Source organism: Rattus norvegicus, chromosome 15 (genome assembly GCF_021556685.1).
Source record: "Rattus norvegicus strain SHRSP/BbbUtx chromosome 15, alternate assembly SHRSP_T2T, whole genome shotgun sequence".
NCBI lineage: Eukaryota > Metazoa > Chordata > Mammalia > Rodentia > Muridae > Rattus > Rattus norvegicus.
The window spans coordinates 83,923,677-83,939,115 of NC_141548.1; the positions used below are offsets into that span (position 1 = coordinate 83,923,677).

General features: G+C 41.7%; 1 protein-coding gene across 4 annotated transcripts in view; it reads right to left on the reverse strand.

Annotated features, from left to right (window-relative positions):
- Nucleotides 1–1,858: 1,858 nt before the first annotated feature.
- Nucleotides 1,859–15,439, reverse strand: part of Tbc1d4 (TBC1 domain family, member 4) — a 183,766-nt gene continuing 170,185 nt past the window's right edge. For 3 of the 4 annotated variants that reach the window (XM_087585861.1, XM_087585864.1, XM_087585863.1), the window contains 5 exons: nt 12,522–12,766; nt 10,122–10,281; nt 8,090–8,259; nt 6,555–6,731; nt 1,870–4,155 (listed from right to left, as the gene is read on the reverse strand). In XM_087585861.1, coding sequence (XP_087441987.1) covers nt 3,922–4,155; nt 6,555–6,731; nt 8,090–8,259; nt 10,122–10,281; nt 12,522–12,766 — 986 coding nt within the window. In that variant the 3' untranslated portion in view covers nt 1,870–3,921. 4 annotated transcript variants of the gene reach the window in all.

Below are 15,439 nucleotides of genomic sequence, written 5' to 3' on the forward strand. Positions count from 1 at the left end.
CATCTTAATCCACTAATGACCAAGATGTGGACTAAGGTAGTTGCTATGGGGGTGGGGAGATGGCCAATCTGTTTAAGCAAAGCTAGCAGGATGTAGGGGTTATCTATATAAAAGATGCAGTTGTAAAACTGATTTCCCAGAACCTGGCATCCTAGATCTAAGTCTCACTAAATTTTTTAATTGGGTTTTTATTGCATTTTCCTATTCTTTAGTTCCTGTTCAAATGTCTCCATGGGTTGGAACAATCCTGTCTCGCCACAGGTTAGTGGCTATTCCTGTTTCTAACTGTTCTGGTGTAAGAACCAAGTCTTTCAAAGGTCTACAGAGAGGCCTTTGAGAGAGTCCTTTTCTTGCCTATGGAGAGAGGGTTTGTCTCTGACCAAACTCCAAGGGACTGCACTCGTTTGGCTAAGTATGACTTACACAGTGTCCTCTCTTCATCTGTTGCCCTGCACCAGCTGGGCATTTCAGCTGGCACTTTGAGACTCCCAAGGGGTTCTTCAGGACACCCGTCACACCCACTCCTGAAGCTGCCCAACCTTTTCTGTCCCAGCTGACCTCGGTGACTCTGTTTATTTCTTCACATGCAACAGTATGTCGTCTCTTGTTTTCCATCATGCCCTTCCTCCAATCAAGACCAGAACTCTCTGAGGACAAAGGCTGTGAGTTCTGTTGGACTCAGCTTTGAACTAGCTGATAAGACCTGCTTTCTGGGTGAATGCATACCAATGGTGAAGCCAAAATTTACATCTAACCTCACATCCATGGCTGTTCCAGTTCATGCCACTCCTCTGAGAGAGTCATTTGTTGGTGGAAGGCAAAATAGCACATGCTGTGAGGTGATAAATTCCTTATTATAAGCTATCAGTGTGAGGACAAGAATAGTGACAAAACTGGTAAGCCAGTGTGGATTTCTAACATCCATACTATACCATTATGACTATCTGGGGTCTGGGGACTGGTTAACAGCACTCACAGCTCTTTCAGGGGACCCGGGTTTGGTTTCCAACACCCGCATCAAGCACCTTACAACTTATAACTTCAGCTCCAAGATATTGGATGCCCTCTTTTGCACTGCATACATATGGTACACATACAATTGGGCATGTACACATACATATATACTTACATATGTACATACATACATATATACATACATATATGCATACATACAAAAATTTTACAAAGGACCACACTGCATCATTCTCCAACTTTTTACTATATACAATGAAAAAGATACCTAAATACTGATTGGTAACATTAGCAATAAGATTTAGGACCCTCTTAGTAGATTATAAACATACTTAAAGATAATTTAAAAGAAATATTAGGTAGGAGTATACTTACATTGTATCCATCAGTACTTGCCTTAATTCTTAATTATTTGGAAGCGAAGCTAATAGGAAAATTCTACAATTTTACATACTCTTTTTTTACAAGAGGACATAAAAAGCAGTGGGTTACAGTTAAGGATACAGTTCAATGATACAGTACTTGCTTAGCGTGTATGGGATCTTAGCTTCCATCCATAGTACGGGAAAGGAGGTAAAGAGGAGAAGGAATAGGAAGGAATGGAGGGAAAGAGCAGGATCCAGGGAGGAAAGAGGTGTACCGCAACTCTGATGGCTCGGTCTCCCTTCTCTTTCTCCAGTCAGTAGCAAAGGCTTCACTGGGAAAGAAGTTGGAAACTGGCAACAATGTATTCCCATAACCCTTTGTGTCCCGGATTGTTTGCATGAGACTGTTCTGCATGTTCGGGTTTAGATGATATCATTCCAAACCCATACAGGTTTTGTTTTCAAGACTCTAGGCAAGAGTTTGTGGCCTACCCCACCCCTCAAAAGACAACTACAGGGGAAAAGCTCAGGAAACGGCAGCAACATATTTATTGGAAATGATCCTAGACGTTACATGAAGGTGATGAAGATGTAAAGTTACAAAGCGAAACAGGTGTAACAAATTTTTTTAAATCACCAAAGAGAAAGAAAAATCATTTTCACAAAAGAAAAAAAAATACCATATCCACATGGTCTTAATCACTGAATACCATAAACAACCCATACTGCGGACCCCCAACATCCGGAACATAGTCAACTTTTAATGAAGAAATGGAAAGAAAATAGTTCCTTCCCCAACATAAGGATCCCTCAACCACCACCCATGTATCACACCCACAAGGCAATCACAACCATCAGACAGAAACGCTGAACTCCTCTTCATCCTGGTAGGAGAATAAAGGATGCTACAAATGAAGACATTTCCAGAAGATCCAAGCGACAGATCAACTAATGGCCCTCAACCGAATGGAGAATCGATAATGAGCACTTCCTAGAATCTAGAATGTGTACATCACCTCTCCTAGCTAATAAGACTTTGTTTTTTTTTTTTCGGAGAAACACCCCCTAGATCCAAGGATCCTCTGACCCTGTGAGACCTCTGACATTCGAGCGGGGAACAGCCTAGATGCTCGGCATCCACTCTTCGATGTCTTTGGAGACTTTACACCTTGACTCCTATAAGCCCTGTAATAAAACTTCATCTTGTGTGCAATAAACTCTCTCTGAGGAAAATTACCCCCAAGTAACCCATCTGCAAAAAGACAAGGGCTGAAAGAGCAGCGACGGTAAACACTGCTTGGAAAGGCAAAGAAAACCCTGCTGTGTCTGTGTTCGGAGGCACTATTGTAAAATCCATCGTCTCTGCTGTAGGGACTCAACATGTCCTGGGAAAATTACATTCTCTGGTAACCTATGGGTGCGCAGCAGAAGTCCGGAGTCCAAACACAGAGCCGTAAGCTTTACCTGGGTTGGAGACATTCCCTTCCACTCCAGTGTGCTTTCCATGGTTTGTTCCTAAATATTTCACAGTTCTAAATTTTTCACATGAAAGGGTAAAGAGATTTAAAAAATGTGTTCTATCATTGAGCAAAAGATAGAAAAGCAACTGAACGTGGTATATATCATCTTTGGGAAATCCTAATTTTATTTCCCTCTTCTAAAACCGAAGGTCTCGAGAACTACCTAGAATGCTCCCATAATTTTGTGAGAAAAAAAAAAGCAAACCCTCTCACTTGGTAAATACAGCACCAAGCAACTGTTTGCCACTATAGAAGTCCCTTAAATAAAAAGGCAAAAAGCTATCCAGGAGCTTAATGGTGTCTTTTGAGGCCTAGTATTTTCAGTTTGAATATCAATGCTGGTCTAATCTGCTAGAAAATTAGCAACATTCCTCTTCACCTTGAGGTGGGTTGACTCAGCCACAATGTCCTGCTTTCTCCCTACATGTATCTAAAGCATAGCCTAACCGCACTCAAGATGCTCGAAGGCTGTCACACAGCAGGCAGGGCAGAAGAGCCCCACCTTCCTCGAAGACTCAGAAGGGAGACTGGCAGCCCATCATGTCCCTTATAGACACAGACACAGAGCTAAAGAAATGTGTCTGTCTACCACACTGAGTGAAGCATGCTAGTCTTTGGGGGGCGGGGGAATACATTCATTTTTTTTCAAGTATATTTCAATATACAAAGATGTTCTAGATTTGTTTCACTAGAAAAAGGATTTCGTGTGTATCCAAGGAGAAGCTTACTTGAACTCCCCCTTGGAGGTGAATTTCATGAAGTTCTGGCTGAAAAAAAAAAAAGAAAAAATTGCTCTGAATATACACCTACTGTTTGATTTGAAAGCATGAATCTTTATGTCCACTTATATATGGTTATGTACATAGTTGGCAACAACCAGAAGAAAATACAGTCTGGGTGTCTGTGATGGCTTAAGAGTAGAGTGCTCTGAGGAGAGCTACGTCGCCTACTGATGACCTCAGCACCAGTAGTAGCTGTCCTACCAGCTTTCTGGTCGATTTTACACAGGGTCCTTTTTCCGGGTATTTTAAGGAAGCCGTCATCTGTGGAGGCTCTGTCTGAAACTATGGCTTATTTCCCGCCTTGGCTTTATCGTTGGTTGGGTAACTTAGGTCTTTCAACAGCAATTCACAGTTAGCCAGTGCATCTGCTGGTAGCAGCTTCCGGATTTGTTCCACTGTCTTTTGATAAGCCATTTTATCTTGTTCCAGGGTCCGGATTAAAGCCTTCATTTTGGTTTCTCTGGTCAAAAGAGTTTCTAGGTTGGATTCCAAGGCCTGAATTTTAGCGTGAGCCACCTGTTTGTCAAAAAAAAAAAAAATCCTTCAAATTAAATATTTGAGGAATCTGCTTCTTTGTAACAGTAACAGTCATGTCTTACACTGTTGTCAGATAATTATATCATATTAGTTAACAGAATGGCATGCAAAAAAAAAAAAACACTGAGAAAAATGCATACACTTCCCAAGTATATTTCAGTATACAAAAATGTCCTCTGAAATGGAGTTTTGTGAGACTTCTGTTTGTTTCTTCCTTTGTTCGTTTTAGAGTCCCCAAAAATCCAGGTATTAGAAGCAGAAGCTGTAGCTCAATTCCCTTTTGTCACTTACAAGATTCTGGATTCAAATCCCAGCAACATAGTAAATGTGGATCTAACATACATTACACTCACATGACTTATCTCCTCTCTCTAATGACAGCAGTAAAGCAAGACTGTAACAATGCCCCACAATCATCACCCACACCCACTGGAGTCCCCACGTCCGTCCAGCCTGACTGAGGACAGAATAAGGAAATTCTTGACTAGGTTTTGCTCTGTGAGTTGGTTTCGAGCATAGTTTTGATAGATTATCACCTAAGCAGCATGGAGCTGACTCTGGCCAGGGCTCCCTGCTGCATGGTGATGTACCATGATGAAGAAAAGCTCCTATGTTTAAGAAGGAACCCAAGCGATTGGTAGTTCTGGACAATCTTGCCCTTCGATAGCTACCTTCCCAGAAGAACAAAGTGGATGGATGCATGGGAAACTCCCTAATGCCTTCCAAGGCTAGAACCTTCAACAACCCAAAGACCTCCAGAGAGATTTGTCTAGATACACTTGGAACTCCACTCATTTTGACCGGTTGGGAAGCTTGATGTTGACTACCTAGAACTGTTGATAGAAAGTCTGTAGCAAGCAAGGACCATTGCCCATGGAAAATGGGTGCAAATGCCTTCCCCAATTTCAAGTGGATATTGAAATAGTCCAGTAATAAGGAACAGTTCAGCAACTATTTTTTATTCTGAATTAATCACTTTGTCTTAGCATTTAATAAAAAGAAATATTTTATTTAAAAAAAATGTATGTTTATTCATCCTCCCCAGGAAGTTCAACCTCTGCTACTATATGGCTTTGGTGTGACTGTACCTCACCTCCGTGCCTCCCGCCCATCCCGGCTCCAGTTAGAAGCCTGTTACACCTTGGTATGTGTTACCAAGTGATGATGTCACCCATAGGTATCATCTTTCAGTGATCAGTGAGGAGAGTCCCCTTGAACGCCATTAAGGTACCTCTCCTATGACCCTTCTTGGTTCTTGTAAAATGGTTTTTTCCCCAAGAGGAAAACTGTCTTTCCCTGTCCCCGGATTCTTTCCTCATCATGACAAGTCTCCCTCTATTTCCTGTTTCCACCATGACACCATCTCCATGTCACATAGCCAAGGGCTTTTGCCAGAGGGAGCAACACGCTATTCCAGCCTCCAGGACTATGGATTAAATCAACCTCTTCTTTTCTCTCTGAGTGATCCAGCGCTGGGGACTTCAGAGAGCAATATGCCTGCTAACTTCATGGATCCCGAGCTCCTATCATGCTACCTCAAGGACAGAATATTTCATTGTAGATGGTTTGTTCTACTTTCGTCTATTTATAAACTATAGTGAATAACTTGGGAATAGAGTGATTGCGCATTTCGGAGTGGCAGGACTGTTTGCTACGTGCTCGCTCAAACTTACCCAGAAACACCTTCCGTTTCTGTTTTGCTCTAGACAAACGTCATCCTCCCGGACCAGATTTTCACGAAACCTGCCCCCCTTCCTTCTTACTCCACCCTAATCTGTCTTTGGTTTATGTTGTTCTTTCAAATGTGAGGCTTGAATCCTTTTGAGATGTTTCCTTCTTAGGAGGGGCACATGCAACTGCACTCTTATTAGACAACAAAGAAAACCTGTTGCACTCCACTCTTCAACTGTTCTCTCCCCAGTATGGGACCTGACCTATATGGGACCTGACCAGATACCAAGCTGGCTCCACTCTGCCCCAGCCTCTGAATGGCACGGCCTGCTCTGAGCAAACAGAGGCTCTCCTCACTCACTACTCAGCCCTCAGAGCCCAGCCCAGGCTCACACAACCATATTCCCAAATCCTCAGACATTATTCTTTCCCCGGTAAACTTATCTGAATTACATAACATCCAATAAGATGAGCCCAAATCCTGCTTAGAAATGCTGTTCTATTGTTTTGTGAGTGAGCATTTTTCTCTCCCAAGTGATACTTAGGCCCCTAACTATATTCGTAGATCCTCCATACACGGGAAACTAGTGAGATACCCAGGTCCTTGGTCTTCGGGGTTCAACCCACATTCATTTCACAAGCATTTGGGGCCATTCCGTGCATGCAGGAGAGCACACAGATCAGCATTCTAATTGGTTTTTCTGTACCTGGAGTTTTTCTAAGAGGTCCATGTTCTGTCTTTTCAATTGGTTATTCGCTCTCTCCAGCTTCTCCAGAGACTCATTATCCTCACAGGCATAGGAAGATTCCAGAAGCTCATCCTGCAGCACGTGATATTCTACCTCATAGGCATGTAACTGTTTAGAAATATCCATCTCAAAAACCTGTTGAAACACCACAGGTTGGTTAGCCTGGCCTTCAGTACCTATACCACGATACAAGGGGTATATGCTGGTAGACCTAATGTTTACTTCCCAGCACTAATAGAAGCACTAAAAACATACCAAATGGGGAAATAAGCCTGGCTATCCACACAAGAACAACTGAAACAGACTCAACTTCCAATACATTAACACAGAATGTATTTATATGCAAATGAAACACCCGGAGAATGAGACCAAGTCACAGGAACAAACTAGCATCCAAGGGTATCTTGCCACCAAGATGACTGTAATCTAATAGCTGTCTCCTGAAATGTAGAGTACCACGTCAGCATTTGCTGTTGAGCGATGATTATGTGTCTGAGATAACCTCTGCTGGTTAGTAAGCAAAGTCACACAGGAGTATTTTGACTGTATGCATTAATGAAGCAGAAAGATTTTTAATAAAATCTTAATGCATAATTAAGATATATGCATAATTCACTTGCTATTCTTTGGGAGCCTCTTTCAAGATCAGCACTAGATTCCAGGTAATCAGTTGAAATCCTACTAGTAACCTGGGAGTCAGGAAATTCCCCTTTTAACTTTGTTTTTTTCGTTTATTGTTTTTCCCCTCTCCCTGGATTTCTTTTTTCTTTTTTAAAGAGGATATATGTATTTCACATCTCCAAAATCAAAATACAAAGATTTTAATAATAAGAAACTACTGGTAATTATGTCCATGCTAATCTGAATATCAGTTATGCTTTATGGTGCTAAGAAGAAAATGCAGGACTGTGTACTGCTGGATAAATGATCAATCACTGAGTGACATCACTAGGGTGGCCCTGAACTTGGGACTGCACAGCCCCTGCCTCCCAAGTACCTGGGGTCACAGGCCTGGCCCTTCTTATAAATTCTGAAAGAATTAGTGATGTTGAAAAACCTAGTGGGCTCCATTTTACTTTGGCTCTCCCCAGCTTCTCTAGAGATTCATTATCCTCACAGGCATAGGAAGATTCCAGAAGTTCATCCTGCAGCACGTGATATCCCACCTCATAGGCATGTGACTGTTTGGAAATATCCACCTCAAAACCCTGTTGACGTCATCTACTTCAGTTAAAGAGTCATGACTCTTCAAGTTATAACCTGGGTCTTAGCATTGGTTTAAATGAAAAGAATTTCTGCAAAAACCACTAACGCCATATTTTCTATGCATGGGCAGATAGGCAGTGTTACAATGCTAAAATTTCATAACTGTCTCATTTCTAAATAAAGTGTACCTGATAAAAACAAAAGAAAGCCCTGAAAAAACTTGATTTTAGGCAAAGTACATTTTTATGTGAAAACATTTAGTACTTATTGGGTCATTTACATCATACCTGGGTAATAATTTTTTCCATTTCAGTGGTGTTCATATCGGGTAATGTACTTTTGAGAAATTCAACAATGTTTTCAAAGTTTTCACACTCCATTACCAGTGCCTCTTGGCTGCTCAGTAAACTGAGAGCAACCTTAAATATAACTTCAGTTCCTTGAAGAAAAATAATATCTGGAAGAAGAGACAAAATTTTTGCAAAGTTCTGTAGTTTTCGAAGGAGTACATGCTTTGTTCTAAAAGTATGTTTTTGTTACAGCAGCAGAACTAGAAAACGTGTTGTAGAAGAAAATTGGTCAAAACCAGTTTTTATTTTTAAAAACAAGTTTAATATGACTGAAGCAAAAGGATGGGAGGCTGTCTCTTCTTCTTACTTATTAAGGATCTCAGATATCCTGCCATTAAGAAAGTACGCTATAATCTTCAATGTGGTGTACGTATGTGTAAAACACACATATGCTCAAAGTTCAAATGTCTCCTAACATTTTTCTAACTCAAATGTCTCCTAATATTTTTCTATTTGCTGTCATCTCTAATTTTTCTGATCTTTATACTAATACTTTAAAGAACACGCTAACAACTTAAAATTAAAGAACATTTAAAATTTGACCAAAAAATTACAAAGCTTCAACCCAGACAATGGTACATGAATACTGAGTTCTCTGCTATGGGTCCTAGACAGATGTGCAGAACCCAGCAGTTGTAGGAGCCCTCTCTAGGTAACGGAGGTCCCAGCCAACATCGCTGAACACATTTCTAGAGAACAATAGTTGCTGATGTCTTTCTTTTCCTTCCTGTTTTTAGATTCTGTGGTCAATTTTATGTCACCTTGACACAAACTGGGGAAGAGAGAACCTCGACTGAGAGAATGTCTCCTTAAGATTACCTGTAGGCAAGTAGTCTGTGGTACATTTTCCTATACCTGATGATGTATATGGGAGGGGCCAGCTCACAGTGGGTGGTGCCACCCCTAAGCTGGTGGTCCTGGGTGTTAGAAGAAAGCAGTGATTGAGTAGCTACCTTGCTCCCATCACAGTGTTGGCATTGGACCAAGGGAGATTATGGTCCGAGAAGCCATGAGGAGCAAGCCAGTAACCAGCACTTTTCCATTACCTCTGTACCTACTCATGCCTCAAGTCCCTGCTCTGACTTCCCTTGGTGACAAGGTGTGGTGTGAAACTGTGAGCTTTCCTTCCCAAGGTGCCTCTGGTCTTGAAGTTTCATCATAGCAACAGAAATCATAACTAAGACAGATGGGGGTTTATTGTGTAGCTCACACGTGCTCAGACTCTTAACGCTACTGTCTGTTTCCCAAAGTGCTGAACCTACAGGTGTGTCTAACTACACTCACCCCTGTGTCTTGATTTTTAAATTATACTCTGATGAGCGAGCCCAGGAGGAGCACAAACCATACCATCCTCCTCTCCTATTTTCCAGTGCCAACAACTACTCGGGAATGTGCCTGCGGAAACCGAGTGATTTTTCTAGTAGCCATGATCTTAGGGATTGGCTGTGGCTCCTGTAATGGCTTGAAAGGTAGCCATGTAAGCAATAAGACAGGAACAAAGCTGCATGTGAACAATAGGCATGCCATTAGAGCATGGCAGTGGGGTACTGTCTCTGTATTTTGAATATAAATTGAAGAAGAAGAAGAAAAAGAAGAAGAGGAGGAGGAGGAGGAGAAAGGGGAGGGGGAGGAAGATGGGGAAGGGGAGGAGGAGGAAGGGGAGGGGGAGGGGGAAGAGGAGGAAGAGGAGGAGGAGGAAAAGGAAGAAGAAGAGGAGGAGGAAGAGAGAAAGAGGTAAAAACAGAAAAATAAATATTTAGATAACTCTACAGAGTCTCCCTCTAATCTACCTTTGAAGACTGTGTTTTCTACGTCTCCCACACAAATAAACACGGGACCTTCATGGGAGCCCAGTTGTTTCCACTACATTTGAATTTTACTTAGAACTTTGCCAGCTCTAAGGGGAGTTCATTGACAATGAACTCAAGAGACTAGAGTACCATCCCTCTTGAACACAGGCGTCTCTTACCAAAAACTCTGGCTACAAATCCTAAGGGAAACTGAGAGGCAAAGAGTGTGAGGAACCAGGGTGCAGCATACAGACTGGGGCTGATCTCATTTTCCTCAAGATGATTGTAGAGATCCCGGTGGTAGTCATGAAGGAGTCTGGACAGCTGGTACATTTGAATCTACAGTTCACAAACAGAAGAAGAATAAAATCTGTAGTAGTCTGCATGTGTATAAAATATATTAACTTTTGACAGCACACATTTAGTAAAATAGCATATCTTTATTTCTGTTGTTAACTTTAAAGACTGTGTTCAAATCCAAGTCACTACATTTAGCTCATAAATTCATATCAGCGAAAATCTGACTAAGTCTCATGAGCAAGGGGTTCTACCATGTGTTTAGTATGCTGTACATACATGGGAAGAGCATCATTCTTCCTATAGAAAGGAAGTGTTTGAGTTTCCTAGCAGATTTTCAACATCTCCTCCAGAATGTGAGCTTTTTCTTATTAAAAAAAATAACATGAATTAATAAAAACGCGTGCCAATAACCAATCCTGTCGTAAATTCAAGAACAGTTTCCAAAGTGGAAATGGAAAACAAGACAGCTTCTGAGGGGAAACGACTCACAAAGTGCTATACACAAACGCAGCGGATTCCGCCTGAGCCTCATCTGCAAGAGAAACTAAGAAACTAAGTTTCCACCACTGTAAAAGGAAGGAACCAGGGCCACAGGAAGTCACGGTTATAAAATGAGCAGCTTGGCAGGAGGCAAACACAAAAGAGGCTTTGTAATGAGATGGTTATCTCAGTAAGTCGTGTCAGACAAGAAATCATACATTTCCTTTAGGCCAGCCCCAGTTCAGAAACTAGACAGGGTGGGCATTCGTCAACCGAAGGACAAGTATTTCGGCAAGCTCAGAAACAAGTCTAATTAGTAAGGATGAGTAAAAAGAGAGCAAGTTAATAAAGAAACAAACGTTTGCCTTTTCATTATTTTTAAGGATATTGTATTCTGCACAATTGGGTTCTAAACGTGGGGGAAGGGATTCTTCCTCCATTGAGGTGATTCTTCCTCCACTGAAGTGTATTTGGGCAGATGTGAAAATTCAAGGTTCCTACAAAGTAAGTTTTACTAATAAAGCCCTGTTTGCCAAAAAAAATCCAAATACAGTCCATTGAACATGGCAAAGCTGCCTGTGGAAGAAGGGTGACGAGAGAAGAGAGAAAGGGCTGCACAAGGGAAGAGATAGAAGGCTAATATATCCAACACAGAAATCAGCAGAGACGGAACATGATGAGGCAGAGAGAATGAAGCAAGGGCGGCGTCATCCCCTAGTTCACAGTTAAAGTCACTAAAGCATAACTGTATGCCCACACTCAAGAGTGAAGCGATCAATCAGGCCTCCTCTCAAGGAAGCCAAGCTCACTGGCATAGGCGCGGGCGCCATCTTTGAAATCTTACAGATCACACCCTCCTGCTCTAGACAGTGAAAAGGTGAAGCAGAGAGATCAGCACTCCTACAACATCCCTAGTGTCTGTCACAGCTGGTAGGAAGGCTGCCGGGGAAAATGTTACTTTTCCAAAATCAGAAAGGGTATTTTTAGTAACCCTAATGATCATTGCAATAACTTTCTTTGAGGATTTCAGGCACAGGACACCACTTACATCATTTCAGCCACTCACTTGTCCCTTGTCTCCCTCCAACTTGGACTCACGGCTTCTTCTGATATCATTATTGTTACAGACAAACACACACACACACACACACACACACACACACACACACACACAACCCATTTAATGTTGCTCATATATGTACATGTGTTTAGGGATTACCACTCGGGACTCTTCTTTGATGCTCCCTGAATCAAAATGATTATTAATGTATGAATACAATTTACCTATACTTACATTGTATCAAATTTTTAATGGAAAAAAATCACTTTTTTAAAAATATATAACTAAATCTTTCTGCCTGTGGACCAAATATCAAATACTGTTCACACTTAGTTTCTGTTGCCTGAAACCCCAATAACAAAGAAATTGTTTTTCTAGAAAGCAGAATTATTTAATTCCTTATAACGATACCAATTCTCCTCTCTGATATAAAGTATCAGAAAACATAAAACATTATTTAACCTATTAAATATATGTATATACAGTTGCCAAGTAGGAACTGAATTGCTATAGTTATATATCTTGGTAGGCACTCTCTGTATGCCTTCCTAAGCACATGGGCATTTTGCAAATTTTCCAATCCTCCACTCAAACAATGGCTAACAGATACCCACATATCTGTTCTAAGACAGTGGGCCTAAATTTCTTGAACTCTGAACCATGGCTCAGAAACGGCTGGTACTGAGGTTTCCAATGAGAGCCTCCTGCACGCCTGACCCACCCAGAGCCACCACCTCACCTGCAGTGACATCATATCCGGTCGGTACTGCTTGCGGAAGCCCAGGTCGTACATGAGGAACTTGAGCATTTCAAAGGCTTGCTCCTCACTCATGTGCAGAAGCAGGACGCCGGCCACGAAGCTGATCCCCTGACAGTAGCCTACCTCCTTGTCCAACAGAGAGTAGGCCTTCAGCAGGTTGAAGAGGGACAGCTGCCCTGCCCCGAGCTGCACTGAAAAGTAAGGGTGAGTGGGAAAAGTCCTCCCTGTGGAGGGAAAGAAAAAAACATGCTTAGAAATCACAGGGGAACCCACCTTACCGACCTCAGGATGAGCCAGCACTCTGCCACCTGGGGGTCTCCTGTCCTGTCCCTCCCCCTCGACCTCCTCCCTCATGGAGTATCACCCTTTCTCCACACATGACTCAGGAGCAACCATTTCATGCTGAGTAGCATTGCTTTCTGCCAAAGCAGGAACATTCGACAGGAACCTGCCCTCAATGGCGGATCCAAAACGTACCACAGAGCGGAACTCAGATTTGTTCTGAGGTTAAAGCGAGACGATGTCTAAATTCATACAAAGAATCTGCCCACAGTCAAATTCTGCAAGGTCTCATTATGTAAGGCAGAATCTTGGTAATCTATGACCAGATTTACTTTTCATTTTGTTTGTTCCTTGTTAATATGACAGGTAGAGGGATTTTTTTTATTTGTTTTATTTTGCTTTACATACACTCTATCACTTAGGAATTCTGCTTTTTTAAGATAAACTTTATTTCTTTTTCCATAAACCATGCAGACTTTATATAACATATATATATACATATATATATATAATATATGCATATATGCATACACACATATATACAACATACATGTCCAGGGAAAGTAAGGACAGTAAAACTTCAACATAATTCTAAGTAAACTTCTGCCTAAAATTTGTTTCTGGATAGAAAATAACTATGAATACATGAACAATGTATCTGGACACCCGATGTCCATTAGCTTCCAGGAGTACAGATGAAATGGTCAAACAGCAATAGGAACCATGTAGACGCTTAACCCTGCGTCTTTAAAAAGCTGGTGTCGGCACTAACACAGACAGATCTTCCTCACCAAAGCTGTTCACACTAGTTTAGGACTTTCTCTGAGCTACCAGAAAATGCAGGGGATGCGTGCGTGCTTCCTTAGGAAGTGATTACCCCAGTCAACTGGAATCTGCAAAGTTTACATTTTAAAATGTTTTCTACCACATAGGTTCACAAGTAATTTTTGTTTTCCTTTCCCCTCCCCGGGAACCGATAAGGTTATTTCTGCAGAGTAAGGAGGAGAAATGAGAACCGGAAAAGGCTAGAGGAGCACATTAAGCCACATTCAGAGGCAAATAAGCAATTTTTAAAATCAATGTTCTAATTTCTCCTTTAAATCTTTTCCTAAGAAAAAGTTATATACACTGTGCAGGAACTCGATTCTGACTCCATTCTGTCTGAGTCCTATCTTGTAGCCTTACCTCACCATTTCCCCTGTCGTCAGGGACAGCTAGACTGACCCCAGCTGCAACGCCTCAATCTTAGGTCCCATCACCCAATTACGGATACAGTCTCACAGCTCTGCAGGGAGCCAACTCAAGTCCTCAACAGAGGAGTGGCCTCAGGAGCAAAGCATCCTGGTAACAACCACAGCCCAAGGCACATTCAGGACCAGACTCGAGCGTCCATTCTCTCCAGAACATTTCCATTTTAATTCTTTTGTGGTGACTGTGTATTGACTGAGTTACACCCTCCTCCAAGAAAGGTTGTTTTTCAAAAAAAGGAACAGAGGTAAAAACTTGTTTTTAGCCAGTAATTTTTCTATATGCCTAATATAAACTGACCCCAAATATAAAGTATTCCTGTTTACTCTTCAAGGACTCAAGTAATGTATTTGGACACCTGATGTCGATTAGCTTCCGGGAGTACAGATGAAATGGTCAAATAACAATAAGAACCATGTAGATACATTAGAGTAGTAAAACACATGGAATAGTTTGCTTCAGAAGGAAAAATGATTTTTGAAATTGCACTGCTTGGGGGATGGGGATGTATCTCAGTTAGCAGAGTGCTGGCCCAGCATGCACAAAGCCTAGCTTCCATCTCTAGCCCTATAGAAACCTGGCAGAGTGCTAGAAATCTATAATGGCAGCATCGGGGAGATGGGAAAGTTCAGTTCAAGGTAATGCTTGACTACATATTGAACTTTAGGCTGGCCAATAACTTATCTCAGACGGTAAAATAAAATTACTGACTTTACTTTTTATGTTAAACTCGGTATTTGAGAGAGCACTGGAAATTCTTCCAGAGATTAGAAGTATCCGTCTATCTGCACAGCACTGACACAGCTAACCTGTTACCCAACCTGTAGGGATGCATTAGCCCTTTCTACAACTTAAGCACTTACTGGATTCCTTCTCTTCCTTGAGGGTTCTGGAAAGCGGCCTCTCCTCCTCATACAGACACGATCAGCCCACCCATCCTTCACAGGGCTACCTGCTCTCTGATCTGCTGTTATCCAGGTGGCTATACCTGAGTCCCTTCTTGGATGGCTACTGAGTTCCTTTTGATTGATAAAGTTTGTATTCAGAAATGTCTGAAGGTCTTAGAATGCCTCTGCTAAATATTTCTATATCTTTTTGACCACTTTCAAAGGCAGCACTGATTATGACAGAGTCACTTAGCTAAGGAGATAACTGAGTGGAGCAGCATTTACCCAGCATGTACAAAGCCTTGGCGTTTATCTCCAGCACTATAAACACGCACACGCACACACACACAGAGGCAAAAGTCAACTGTTCAAAACTCAGTAGCTGAGAGAACCCATAATCTGACCTTCATAGTGATTCCCATTTCTGAGGGATAGTTCGGGGGTGAATGAATATTCCACTCACTCTTCTTTAATCAGAAT